The sequence below is a fragment of the Sclerotinia sclerotiorum genome, genomic scaffold, assembly GCF_000146945.2.
Source record: "Sclerotinia sclerotiorum 1980 UF-70 scaffold_33 genomic scaffold, whole genome shotgun sequence".
NCBI classification, from domain to species: domain Eukaryota; kingdom Fungi; phylum Ascomycota; class Leotiomycetes; order Helotiales; family Sclerotiniaceae; genus Sclerotinia; species Sclerotinia sclerotiorum.
In genome coordinates this window covers 178734-193353 of record NW_001820803.1, presented here as the reverse complement: position 1 = coordinate 193353, position 14620 = coordinate 178734, and the positions used below count along the sequence as shown (strand labels likewise).

At 39.5% G+C, this 14620-nt stretch overlaps 3 protein-coding genes across 3 annotated transcripts; 1 reads left to right on the top strand and 2 right to left on the bottom strand.

Moving 5' to 3' along the window:
* Window positions 1–3426: 3426 nt before the first annotated feature.
* Window positions 3427–5190, bottom strand: SS1G_14446 (hypothetical protein; the record flags this gene model as incomplete). Its single annotated transcript, XM_001584627.1, has 1 exon — window positions 3427–5190. The coding sequence occupies one exon, from the start codon at window positions 5188–5190 to the stop codon at window positions 3427–3429; it is 1764 nt and encodes a 587-aa protein (XP_001584677.1).
* A 4595-nt stretch (window positions 5191–9785) lies between these two features.
* On the bottom strand, window positions 9786–9899 carry SS1G_14445 (predicted protein; the record flags this gene model as incomplete). The annotated part of the gene is made up of 1 exon (XM_001584626.1): window positions 9786–9899. The coding sequence occupies one exon, from the start codon at window positions 9897–9899 to the stop codon at window positions 9786–9788; it is 114 nt and encodes a 37-aa protein (XP_001584676.1).
* A 430-nt stretch (window positions 9900–10329) lies between these two features.
* SS1G_14444 (hypothetical protein) lies at window positions 10330–11474 on the top strand (the record flags this gene model as incomplete). The annotated part of the gene is made up of 4 exons (XM_001584625.1): window positions 10330–10627; window positions 10734–10854; window positions 11111–11261; window positions 11322–11474. 4 exons carry the CDS (start codon window positions 10330–10332, stop codon window positions 11472–11474), a joined length of 723 nt encoding a protein of 240 aa, XP_001584675.1.
* Window positions 11475–14620: the final 3146 nt, after the last annotated feature.

Sequence of the window (14620 nt, the reverse complement as noted above, 5' to 3'; positions counted from 1 at the left end):
ATTCCTAAACATATCACTTTAATCTTGTTTGATAATAATTATATTTCAATTTAGCTTTTTGGTAATATTTATTATCTTTATTAAGATAATATATTTGATTGTAATATATTTATAAATAATTTAATCATTGATTGATTATTCAAAAGATCAAACACTTTTTTAAAACTTTTATTAATTATTATTTTGTTTTGAAAACTTATTAAGATATATAAAAATAAATCTTTTTTATTTTAATATTTGATTCTTTTTAAAAAAAATTTGTGTAATATTTATAAGAAATATCTCTTTATAAATAAAAACTAAAAATTTGTTTTTATATTAAATTATTTATTTTGGTTTTTAATAATCAATAAGATAATTATAACAAAGTATTTGAATCAATTATAATCCAAAAAATTTAGAATAAACTTGAAAAAAATATTCTCAAATATTAACAAAATATAACAAAAATAATTTAATTAAAATTAATAGATTAAAATTATAAGTCGAAAAAGAAATTGAGATATTAAAATATAAAAATATATAAATAAAAATTTATTCAAAGTGTTTATTTTATTTTAAATAAAAGTAAAGTTTGAAACTTCAACATTATTATTTAATATTTTTATACCAAATCTTTATTTTTAAGTTTTTTTTCTTTAATATTCTTCTTATTTTTTTATATCTTATTTTCTCTTTTTTTATCAAAATATTTATATTTATCTCATTTATATTTTATAAAACTTTAAATATTTTTATAAATAATCAAATCATTATTAAATTCTTTATTATTACTTGATTTTTTATATTTATATTTTCTAAATTTAATATTTATATAAAGCTCTTTTATTTTTGTTATTCTATCAAAATATAAAATTAATCTTTTTCTAAATAGTTTAACTTATTATTAATTTAATATTTTTATTTAATACAAAATTATAAAATAAAGAAAATATCATTAAATATTAATTATAAATCCAAAAGAACTTTATAATTGATATTGAAACTTTATTAAAGTTCTCTATAACCCTAAATTATCTCTCTCAAACAATTTCATCATAATTATAATATAATTGATAAACCTATCTATTCAAATATCTAAATTTGCCTTAAAATCTTTTAATATACCCTTAATCTTCTTATTTATAAAAACCTCATTCTTTATTGCTAAATAATAAATATTCTCCTCATCGAAAATTTGAAGTTTACATAATTTAAAAAGATTCTTAGAAACAAATTTATTATAAACAATTTGATCAATTTGAAGATATAGAATTCTAAGGAATTTATTTAATATCTCAATTATTTTAGAAAATAAATTAAAACAATTATTAAATTTAATTGCCTTAATAAATATTATTATATCATTCTAAATAACTTCAATATATATAACACTTTCCTTATTTAAATATCTTTTTGTAATTTTGTTTTACTCCCTTATTTTTGCTTTTATAATTTTATAAAATACTTTAACTAACTCTAGTTTTTATATCAATATAATCTCAACCTTTATTTATGTTACGATGGTAACAGCTGACTTGTTTTCGTAAGCTTGGGCCATATGTAAATCTTTTACGATTCGCTCAATTTAATACGAGATTTCGGTCACCCTAAAAACTCATATACACGCACCATCAGAGCATATGAACAGGTATGCTGGATCACCTTGGATCATTGATGATCCAAGGTGATCCAAGAATTACGAGGATCTATATATTCGGTATGAATTCCTTCCTGTAGAGCCTCGTGCTCAAGATCAATCATTTAGTATACTCTACTATTAGTTACGAATTGCATCATTGTCATTACTTAAGTCCCTGCTTGACGCCTAGTTATAAACCACCTCGAGAGCCTAGAGCACTTCCACGTGATCTAGACGGCAAACCTCGTAACAATTTATTATTATCATTTTATCTAAAATATTATAATTTTAAAATAAAACTAAACTAATTGTTTTTTTGAAAATTTAATTAATTACTTTCAAAAACATAAAAAAACATAATAAATTATTTCCAAATTTCATGTATATAATCAAATGTGAAAAGGATGAAAAATCGTTAATTTTGATATGATCTCGCTTAGTATACGATGAGTAGTTTCCAGAACTCTTAGAATTTCTACGACCACATCATTGGTGAGAACCAGGAGATCACAAGAAGTACTTATCTGGACCAAGAATATTCCGTTGAGCTCCCAAGCTACAAAAACAAATGTACCTCAAGCAATAATATTTGCATTGGCTCCTCTAGTTTCGCATCTAAAATCTACCCAACAGACCCAGATCTCAATCCACATCTAAAGCATACACGTATCGCACCAAAGAAATCGATCCGCCTGTTTTACCTCAACAAACACAATCACACTCATCACCCAGCATCGTTCAAACCCGCTATTAGCACGCATATTTCATCCTCCCTCCTCCTAGATAAGCCTCGGATACAAAATTTCCGCTCCTTCCATCCCGCAAATGCACGACTATTTGCCTAAAGCCAGCAACCAATGTCCGTTATATTCTCCACCGTGGCCACTTTCCTTACCCCTCCATGGGGAACACACTTGAAGGGGTCTAATGCATATTGCAGAACCATTTGATAGCATGTGAGTGGGTCATAAAGGCAGGCATACATACATACACACTTACGTCTGAAGCTTACCCATGCAAACACCCGACGCACCCCAAAGTGTCAAGAAGCAGGTCCTTATGAAGAAGAGTGGTAAAGAAGCAACGGAAAAATAAAGACTTGGAACTTGGCATTGCGCCAAGACTAATGTTCGAAGTTGACAATGTGGGGTTCATTTCGTATATTTCATTCGTTGTTAAGCAACTTATGAATGATTTCTCAAAACTAATCTGCCAGAAGGGCAGAAAGATGATGAGTACTAAACTAAGCTAGCTAAGGTGTTGTGCGGGGGTTTCAGTTGAAAGCAAATCGATAACAAGTAGAAAGTAGAAAGACAGCTCCAGATTCGATCCTGTCCACCCAGTCGTAAAAGGAAAAAAAAGGAAAAAACAAAAAGCAAACATCGGTATCCCGATGCACAGGTATCATGTGAAGTAGCCCAGACCGCAAACATCGATGCAAGTAGATAAGATAAAACCAAAATCCGAATGAAAGTTTGATGCAATGCAAGTAAAACCAATGTCCATCTCCAACAAATTATAAATTCCAACCCTAATTGAAAAAACCCTTAGTATCCATATTCCGTCCATATGATTGACTCGCCTTCTGCGAGCAATTATTCAAACCGCAAGCAACACCAAGCCAGATCAAGCCCCGTAACTACCATTAAATGCATAGATGAAAACGCCGGCGAAGTAAGGACACAGATGCGTAGCGCAGATGCATGCAAACTGGTAACAAATTCTTGTTGCTTTGCCTTCAAAATCGTATGAAATTTCCCCGTAATCGGATGACCAATCACTCACCAATCAGTAAAACGAATTTTTCATTGACCCAGGTCCATGTTGTATTCATCTTCTTCTTTAAAGCCGCCAATAGAGCCAGGACCGCTACCTCCGCTGTTGTGACCACTCCAATATTGACCCGCACCACCCATACCAGTTTGACCAGCATCGGTACTGCTATGGTTGTCTGGACTGAGAGAATTATCAAGCTGGGGAAAGTTGGAGCCACGGTCTGGTTCACCCCTATAATCGGTATGTTTAGGCACCCTCAAACCCGTGCCGGGGCGTCGGGTGTATTCGAAACTAGCCTCACCATTCTTAGCCATAGCATCCATCAATTCAGTATGCATGCGCTTCTCGTCTTCAGTTTTCTCATATGGCCATGTTCCGCCTAACTCGGCAATGAGATTGGCAAGATCTTCCATTTGTTGAGCTTGGTGATGACACATCCACATGAGATCTCTGGTCCAGCTTACAGCACCGTTGAGAATATCACCCTTGTTTGGTCCCTTGTCTTTCTCCTCAATCGGAATACCGGTAGTGATATTCCCTGTGGCTCTCCTGGCACCGGGACCGGCAAGACCAGACGTAGCTTGCGGAGGGCTCATCCCGTTTGGCGGTGGTTGTGACACAGCGGTGAGGGTCGGAGACAAAGGAGAATTGTTCATGATGGCTTTGCGTACTTTCTCGTCCTCAAGTCGATGCATGGGAACAAGATGACTCAATTCTTGAATGCGCTCATTGATATTATCTCGTCTCCTTCTCTCAACAAGATTGTGTGATTCCCGTCGACGTCTTCTCTTCATTTCTTGTGACTGCAGACCTGGTGCATTCGCTGATCCATGACCATTGTTGAGTTTCGTTGGCATTGAAGTACCTTTGAGAATGTCGGAGATTTGTGGGTTTGGGTGAACCCCTTGAATGGGCGAACCGAACTCAGAACCCGGAAAGGAGCCAAGGCTGTTCGGTGCCTGATCCCATTGACCAGACAAGGTCTTTTGGTGTCGGTGGACATGATTAGTACGGATTGGCTGAGTTGGGAAGTTCGATTGATCTGCTGATCCAATATTGAGAGATGATATTGCAGGAGTTTTCGGCGTCAATGGACTTCTAGTGCTGGATGCTTTTCTTCCGGATCCCACTTGAGTCAACCTTGGCCGTTGCTGCTTGGTAAAGTTGTTATCTCCATTGTGCAAGTCAGCACCGCTCAACGGGGAGCCTGCATATGAAGCGGGGGATTGAAGTGACGAGCCAAAGTTATGCTGCGTTTGCATGTGTCTGAATTGCGCATGGTTGAAGTTGTGAACAAAAGGGCTTTGAATAGGATCTCCATCTGGCGTATTTGAATAGCCATTCATATTCGGGTCAACACCCAAGCCGTTTCCATTGTTACCTCCGTACATGTTATGATTGTTGAAGTCAAATTCCATACCAAAATCTTGGCCGTTTTGCATGCCACCGTGATTAGAGTGTGGATTATTTATGGTGTCTAGACTATCCAGCAATTCGTCGTCACCGAAAGTCGAGATACCCTTCGAGAAGCTTGCGCTTGGGTTTGAGGGCTGAGTTGAAAAATTGTTCTGGAAGGAGGTCCCATATCCACTATTTGGTATAGATATGCCATTGCTGGCAACATTCAAGTCATTGGGATTGATGCTGCCCCCGTGTGAGCCGAATTGATTGAAATGTGTCTGGGTTAGACCGAAGCTTTGCGGGTTCGACATGAATCTTTGGTTGTGGGAGGAGAAGAACTGATCATCCGGCTCGTCTTTGATGAACGGGCTCGACGCACCCGTGCCAGCCATTTTGGCTATTTGACTCCTGACTATAAAGGTCTTTGAGGAGGTTATATGTCCTGCGAATGGTTGGTTGTTGGTTTGTATTTGCACCTCTCGTTTTGAACAGAGATGATCTTTATCTATATGTGTGACAAATATTAGCCATTGTCAAAGCTTCAAATAAGCCATTCGAATAAGGAGCAAGCATATGCCCGGATTTGCTGCAGAATTGATAGCATGCTTGTAACTATCTGATAAATTGAGAAAATATTTGCTCTTATAACCAATGATCATTTCTACATGACCATGATGCAGACTATTTTTTTGATTGCCAAGTCGTCATAGGGGGCCATGCATATGTTGAGAGGATGTGCACTTACATGTGGGCAGACAGTTGTCGAGTTTCGAAGGTGTAAGCAGAAATGAAGCTGACTTCCGGTTTTTGGGAAAATAGATTATATGGGTCTTCTTGGAATTCTTGGAACTTTGTTGTTGGACAATAGGCCACGACGACCAAGATCAATCCGGTCTTTGATTTGGCTGATAAGGTCGGTAGGGCGAAGTGGTAGATTTATTATCGCGAGGGGGGCCTTGTCCGACAGATCGTCAGTATATCTTCTTCCTTTGATGACTCTTAACAAGGTAGAGAGAGAATGGAGGTAAAGTTGAAAAGAATAATTGAGTTGTCGACCCAGGAGGGGGAGGAAAGGTTACCTTTTCTCGGAGTGCGCTAGAAAAAGGCGGAGAAGTTATGATTGGGGAGTAGAATTTCCAAAAGAATGTGTGCCAAAACAGCCGTTGTGTGGGATAACTCACGATATTTCGGTGAAAGGCGGTGGGTGGGGGGGGGATTAACCTTTTTCACTTTTTTACTCTCGGTAGCAATGGCCGAGGGTCGCACAGGGTGACTTCTATTGATTGATTGATTGATTGATTTGACGAGGTGATAGAAATTTTAATTTCTTTCGTTGAAAATGAGGATATTGTGTGTGACGAGACAAAAATCGATAGTAAAAGAAGTTCTGTAGGAAGAGGAGGGTGTTCTGTGGAAGGGACGGATAACCACCAGGTAGATGATGATATGACGGAAAATCAAATCAAATAATAAAAACAAAAATATCCTCTATTGAAATCTTTCAGCGCCGGAGCAGCGAAAATGCAAGAAAAAGGATAAAATTGAATAGCGATATTTCGAGATTCGTTTTCCTGAATGTCCAAGTGTGAAGGTTAGAATGGAATAGTACTAGGTTGAGGTTGAGGCGTAGACTTTATTGTGTGTGTAGAGCGTAGTGTCAGGTTTGACTTACCTAGTATGGGTCGCTTTGTGTTGAAGCGTTCAAATTTATTAATCCTTGAAATGGAGGAATGGGTGGTTTTATGTGGTTTTATGTGGTTTTATGTGGTAGTGGTGGGTGATGGATGTGTGGTGCGTGTGTGGTGGAGATGTGGAGGAGGAGAGGATGGAGGAGGGAGTTGGTGGACAAGGCTTCAGAGGATTTCCTAAGAAGATGGAGATGGAGATGCAGATGGAGATGTAGCTGAGGTTGAGCTTGTAGTTGTACTCGCGGTTGTGAAGATGAGCAAGTAAGAATGTCCCATTCGATTCTGATAGAATAAATGGATACTCGACCGAGAATTTTCCCAGTACGTACCTACCGGTGCTCCCTTTCTTTGATACTTTTGACTTTATTCCTCTCCAAGCTTGGTGCGATTGGTTGTTTGGCTGGCTTTTCCCTTTTACCCTTTTTCCCTTTTTCCTTATTTTCCTGAATTAATTATTGGCTTGGGGATGACAATTTCGGGTTATTTTATCATTCGATTCGATAGGGAGGGAGCAGGGAGAGAGAGGGGGGGAAGTTGTGCTCCAGAATTATTTCCTTTCCCTTCCCTTGTTTCTTTGAAATCCGGGGCGGATGGGACGGTCAATTCGGGACTTGGCGTAAAGTAAATGACGAATGGGCCGCGTCTAGCGATGTCAAAATATTAAAACAAAATAATTATAAGATGGAATCCTCGGTGATTTTATTAATAATTGAAAAATCGGAAGGAAGTCTGTGAGTTATCGCACAGGAACTGGATCTCCTTCTGATTCGATCGCCTTGTTGTTTCGCAGGAAAGTAGGAAAATCACCCGCTAAGGAAGATCTGTACAATGGATGGTGATGTACAAAGATGTTTGTTCGTAGCTGTCGGAGGCAGGTAATTCAATAGATTATGTGCAAGTGCACTTCTTGTAGAGAAAGTGCTCGGGTCCTTCTTAAGAGACAGGCCAACTCGATAAGGGCTAAAAACCGGCCTTATTGTCTGTCTGTCATACAGTAGCGTAAAAGTAGTTTAAAAAAATAGAACGGCAGCTTGATTCGAGATTACCCTGTCCTGCCCGACCTTCTCTCAACTCGTAGCAATTATTGGAGTAGAAGGCTGATGAGGTATTCGCGTGTAATAATTTGACCGAGAGATGGAATTTCTAGAGGTAGGACAAATAACTTTCAATTAGTTTTCTGATTGGTTGAAGAGAAAGAAAGCTCTCTTATTCATTGTTGTCCAACGTTATACTTGAATTCTTTTTCTCTTCTTTCTCTTTTTTTGGCTTTCGCCGAACCAACAAATGAACACCAAGGCTAGGGACTTCACACTAAGGAGAGGAAAAAGTAAGGGAATGGGAGTTAAGTACCGAATTTACCAATAGCATGGAGCTCTTCGCGAGGAAGGAATGCGAAACTTCCAAAGGGGAGGGAGGGGTGTTGGTTTTGAATGGCGGGGTAGATAATTGATAATTGATAAGGAGTAGATAGATGTAGATAGATATCTCCTCCACAAAATCGATAACGTTACGGTATCAAAGCTCGCAGTTGTCACAACAGTCGCAGTGGATGAAGGGTTCGAAGGATCAGAGTACCCGTCCGCTATCCGGTATGGGGCCCTATGTAGATAGATAATCGAATCCTAAGGTAGCAATGGCGACTGAATCTTCATCGAAAAGAGGTAAGGTTTGTGGTTTGTTTTCCTTGTTTCCGTGTGAAGGATTGAGATCAAGAAAGTCAATAATGTGATATGTCGCCGATAAGAAGACCGGCAAGATACTTTGTTTATTCAAATGAGTTCAGCCTGTCCGGTGAAACGGGTGCAAAGCTTCCACTTTTGAGAAGCTTAGCAATTCGGCCGTTTACTCAAGCAAATGAGATGAGATGGTACAACCGAAAGCCGAAAGTCTTACACGATTGTGTGAGACGGGATAAAACAGGGAGGTGATCCAATCCAATCCACTTCAGTCCAATCCCATTTGGAGGAGAAGGAATGAATTTCAGGTAAGGCGTCGTAGTTCTATGTACCTAGGTAGTAGACCTCGGCTTAGAATAATGAATGATATTGATACGTTGGTGGTTGGTGACAGGTGAGAGGTGTGGTATACAAGTCGAAGGAGATTGTCGCACCTCACTTAGCTGCTGGTGTAAGTATATAAAAAGCTTCAGGCTGAATTGATAGACTGTGGCTCAAACTTTGGCAGTTTGAATTTGGGAGGTTTGGAATTAAGATGGGAAACTTTGGAAGAAGTTGAGAGGTTGAGGAGGCGAGGATATCCTTTTATGTCTTTTCTCTCACGCATACATGTACAGGCTTAAGCCACTTGACCTATATCAACAAGAAGAGGAACTTCCTAATCACGAATAATCTGGAGGGAGGAGATAGCTCCGAAAAGTAGCTTCTACCAGGTTTTCCAAGATTTTCATAGGAAGCTTGGGAAGGTTGGGGAAGGTTTCACTCGATATTAGAAATAGATGGTGTCGAAAGACGAAAGACTCATACTATGCACCCCTCCTCGAAACTAGGTGAACCACCCTCCACACCCTTTTCACTCTCACCTACTCATCACTAGAACCTTATTCAGACCAAACAATACAAACAGATCTAGTAATCCATGTCCGGTATTTTATTACCCTGAACAAAAAGATGAGATGGAGGGGGGGTCGGATGTCTTGAAGTTGAGCCACACACCAACACGCAAGCATGCAAGATAAAACAGATTCCTCTGTTGTCTTGGAAAGGGACAGATAGGCTACAATACAATCTGATGTACTTCTATCAAGGAAAGGCTCGACATAGTGGATGTAGGCTAAGGTATGTACTCGTAGAAAGATTACCGTATGAAGACTTTGATACTATTCTCTCTATTAATCAGTGCATCTATTTTCTTTTATTTTATTTTTTTTGGTTTTTTGCGCATAAATGTGTAGTATAAAAACGGGTTGCCTCCTTCGTCTTCTTCTCCCTAGGAATTTTCATGTCTGGGTTAACTGGATATTGCATGACTTTACCTACCTACCCACTAATTATAGTAAAAAGGTTCTCTCCATTTCATCACTCTTTAATAACTCGTTAAAAGCGTCTGTGTACTTTTAACCTTCTCTCCCTTTTAATTTGGTTCGCCTGTCCCGTACCGACTAGCGCCGTATGATTTGAGACATTTTAGCGTCAAACCGACAACTTCTCCTCATGAACTTTCCCATGATTGCCTATTAACAATACTAAACTTGACTTTTCCACCACACCATCTGCGATAAAAGAAATCCCACCCATGAATCATTCCAAAAAGGGCTTATCGCATACCTCTGGAGATAAAAGTTAGAAGGCTCTTGCTACTCTTTCATTCCGATCATCCCTAGAAGCTACACCACACCCCCCCTTTCCCCCATTTCTGCTGACTGCGGCCAACTCTCCTCCAATCACGAATTCCATCTTCATCACACATCCATCATTCGAAGCTAAAGCTTTCATCATTTGGAGAGCCTCTACATTGATCACGAGGAGATCTTTTATTGCAAAGAGATAAACTATTCAACTATAACCCTGTTCGTCGAAGAGGTCATTGGACACCCCTTTCAACATTCGCAAAGAAACCAGTCGCATTATTTCCACGAGGTCGATTAACGCACGACATACCTGCAGACGAATTATACTGAGTAGGACATAAACGGCCGTATTTTCTTCAACAAAATACTCCGAACCGATCACATCTCTTCGGTCCATACCTACACCGGTCCTTTCCTCTCACCCAACCATCTACCTGAATCTTGAACATTCACGGCATCTGCGAAAGGGATAACAAGGGTTTGGAAAAGGAACCTTGATACTATACAACTGCCGAAAGGTTAAGATTAATGCAATAATGGCTTCCTCTTCTTTCAGAGATTCCATGAATTCCCTAGGGTGGTCACGTCGCGACCCGGACCTCCCCGTCAACACCGCTCAGCAGACCGGCGGCCTTCTATCTTCAATAAAGTCGTTAAATCCATTTGGAGACAGTGGCTATGTCCGACTGCCCACCACAGAGGGGGCGGGAGCCCCTCTGCCTGGTCGGAATCGACGTGAAGAAGAAGAAGGATGGTTTGCCCGTAAGTCAACTTACCTACCGAACGTTTCCATTTCCCCACACGTTGCACTGTCCCTGCATCCGCTGGCATCTGGTACGACGTACATTGGGTGGTGTTGAGTGTGGCTTGACTGGCCCTTTCGTATCACTTCAAAAATTGATTATCTAGAGGGCTGACTATTCCATTTTCCCATATTCAGTGAGTAGGTGGGACCGTCTTTTATTATTTGCTGGGTTCAATATTGGTGCATTGGCCTGCTTTGTTATCTGTTTCGTATTATTCCCGTACTTGATTGTTCTTCCAACCAAGTTCGCGATTCTGTGAGTCTCACTTTCCTTGCTATTTTAAACTCATACCCTGCAAACTGGGTCCAATACGAATCGAAGAACTTCCAACTTTTCAAATATTTCGCCTCCATGCAACTACCCGTCGGGCATTGTGTATGGAGTTTTAAGTTTGTCGATCACTCATGATGCTACTCCAGCATTAATGAATGATTTGAGATATTGAACAATTACGAAGTTATGATTCATACATCTACACCCTCAGAACTGACTTGGAGCGTGTGACAACTAGATGGACTCTAGGTTCAATGTTATTCCTCGCATCATGGGCTGCAATGATGGGCCCGTGGACGTACATTAGCCACCTGATATCAGCGCCACGCCTTCCATTCACCACGACCTATTTTGGATCCATCGGGTTGACCTTATATTTCAGTCTGGGGGTAAGCGTTTTCTCCGAAATAAGATTTCCCACCATCTTTTTAATAACATGTGGCGTGTAGCTTCGAAGCAAGCCGTTGACCTTGATCTCGGCCATCATTCAAATAATATGCTTGACTTGGTATCTGGTCAGCTACTTCCCAATGGGTTCCAGCGGTCTTCGACTGGCAACCAATTTCGGAGTCAATAGAGCAGCTGCGTGGATGTCAGGATAAGCTTGTGGGGACGGATGAGGTAATCCCTTTGAATCAGCAATCTTGTAAAATAGTGCATACAGATACTTATACCATGATAAATATGTCGACGACCTTTTTTGCCAGGTTTGTACAAGGCAGTGTATCAATGTACGTATCAAATGATGTAAATAATCTCGGAAGTTATCCGCAAATGAGGAAGTTTTTGTAACCTTCTTCTTGCATGCAGCATCTCGTCGGCGGAAGTGACATAACCAGCTTCCTCGAGTTATGTACCAGTACTCGCACTGTATCTGCGTATATGCGGGGGAGAGAGTGGGTTGCAGATAATGATACAAGATCTTTCGAATGCCTGCAAACGTATGCGAGTCGATCAAAAGGACTTTTGTCTCTAGTCCGGGGGTTACATTTGAGGGGAGGCATTCGTTATCTAGGGTTTCTAGATATCGTCATTCTCAGATCAGATAGTTGGCTTCACGAAAACGGGGATGAGGGATATCGTGAAGGAAGTGAGGGGTTTGATAACCCGGTGATTGGGATTTGCACTTCATAGCAGAATATCTCGGAATGGCTCGTTCATCTGAAGATTTATCTGGCTGCAGTCTGGATTGTGGTATTGTGATGTTTCTTCACCATACATGTAGATAAGATACCTAGCTTTAGAATTTTGGATTTTAAACATGTAAATATATATACCTGCCGTATAAAGTCAAGAAAATCCTTTATCCTTCTTGGAAAATATCTATATTCGCAATTTCATTCTCGTAGAAGAGCTCAAAATCCGAAGATCAACTATATTGATTTTTATGCTGATTAGATAACCACTGGTGATTTTGCACATTGATGAGAATGGGCCAAAATGAGAGGGGTTGGTTGGGTGGTGTAGGGCACTGTAGGCAATGGGCATGTATGATTTTCAGATACGATCAATGACACCCGTTAGCGATGACCAGGTGGATACAGATCCGAGAGCTAGAAAATGGAGGGGTAATTTTTAGTGTGGATACACCTACGCCCGCCCACCTTTCCTGCACGTTTTGAGTGAAATTTTTATTTTTATTTTTTTCCCCGTAGGCGCAAGACGCGATTCGAGGGCTGGTAATCATATTATGACTTAGTCATGCCGATACCGAATTCAAGGTCAAATAAAGTACATTTGGTTTCAGATTTCTCAAAGGGGGGGAGGTACGGCATTTGGGCGAAGAATGAAAGGACGCCGATAATGACGTTGTTGTCTCATGTAAGATCTTATTTACGGCGAGTGGGAGTTTTTGAGGAGGAAGACTTGGAGGGGCAGGAAGTAACAGATCCACTATGTATGCATGCAGGTGTGAGAAATAGGAAATTACCTTGACTACCTGAAGAAGAATCGTGGATGAGGCAGCATAAAATGTAGGTTTTAGACCCCTTTCGCATCGTGACTAGATTTGGAAGGGGCGATGACAAGTGAGGAAGGTGAAGAAGGTGAGGAAGGTAAGGCAGGGCAGTAATAAGTAACCCATGGTATTCAGCTGACATTATTGGAATGATCTTGTATGTTTATGAATATTTTGTTGATATATTTGTCTGGGTTCGTAGGAGAGACTGAAAGTATAAAAAGAGCCTTCGCGCTTAATTGAGGGATTTCGAGGACTGTAAGTTATTGGCACAACAGCTGGTCGGGATCCTCATCATTGAACTTCGTGTTCTGATATGTTATTGTGTAACGCGCAATCATCAGTCGCAAGAACATTGGGGTTGAATAGGTAGGTTTATGATACCTGATATCCTAACACAACTTGTATGTCATGGATGAAAAGTTATTTTTGATTTATAATGAGTGGATGGATGATTCGTCGTCGTGTTGAGCACAGAGATTGGTTTCCAGCCTTGGAGGAATTCAGATAGGAAGGAGGAAGTATTGAGGGGTAAAAAGATGGATGAACCGGTGTCATGGAAATCTGCAAGGCTTTTTTCATGTCACAACTCACAGGTAGTAAGTAGTAGGTAGTAGAATGACGGATATGACTGACAATTTTATTAATGGCAGTCAGGGGATTAATTATATGATTGATGATCGATCCTAATGAAGGAATACTGTAACTTTACAAAGGGCCCAGATCTTGTGAACTTGTGAATCGTTCTTATTATTTCTATTTGAACAAACGCTCTGCCTCTGCCTCTTTCTCTTTATATAATTAGAGAGGAATTATAAAATCGCATACACAGCAGATGGTTTCCAGCCTAGTATTGTGCTGAATTTAAACATTTCCAAATATATTCCCAATGCAGAAAATTCAAAAAGATAAAAGATAAAACGATTGAAAAGTTTGATATCCAATAATATTTATAACATCTGTAACATCTATAATACAACAATGCCTTGAATGATTATATTATCGATTTTGGCAATACCAAACGGAACTTGTATACTAGGACCTTCCGTGAAGCCGCTCGGCGTCCATGGAAGAAATGTAAAATTCTCAGCCGAGAAAAGAAAAATCCACTAAATTCAGAATCTAGCAAAAATAATTCAGATCGACTTCAACCCTAAAGATTCTTTCTGCCTTTTCTCAATTTTAATCTCCCATCTTTTTTCAATCTCTTTCCTTCCGACTCCATTTGAACACTTCTTGTCATAAAAGTGCTTAAAAGAGGTCTTCTCTCATTTGAATATCCATCTCTTCCAAAGGACCAACAAATAAATAATAACCATTGGTTTTGGTTTGGAACGGGCAACCACAAGATTTCCGGCCGTACAGCAATTGTAATACATTGTCAAACTCTGGGAACACTGGGAGTTTGACACCATTGCCGACTTTTTCTTCCTGGATTGAATACTAAGAGATCTATCTCATAAGATTGATCTTCTGGTATATCTACTATCTTTGAAAGGTGCGTGGTGGATTTTGAGACTTTCATAACAATTACTTTTGTGCGGCTTTGCATCCGCGCAATTGCAGATCAGGCAACTCGAAGAAGCTGCGTTCCATGTCGTATTGATTCACAAATGGGCCGTATTATGTTGGAATAATATAGCTAAAATTCCATTGTAGAATCATAGTTTCGACTCAGCCGTTCGAGCTCAATTTCGCGTCGTCGCCAGCACTACCTGTGTCATCAAACAAAAATTCCGTTTCGTTCCACGACTTACTGCCTACGATTCATAAATACCGGAACTTGTTAAC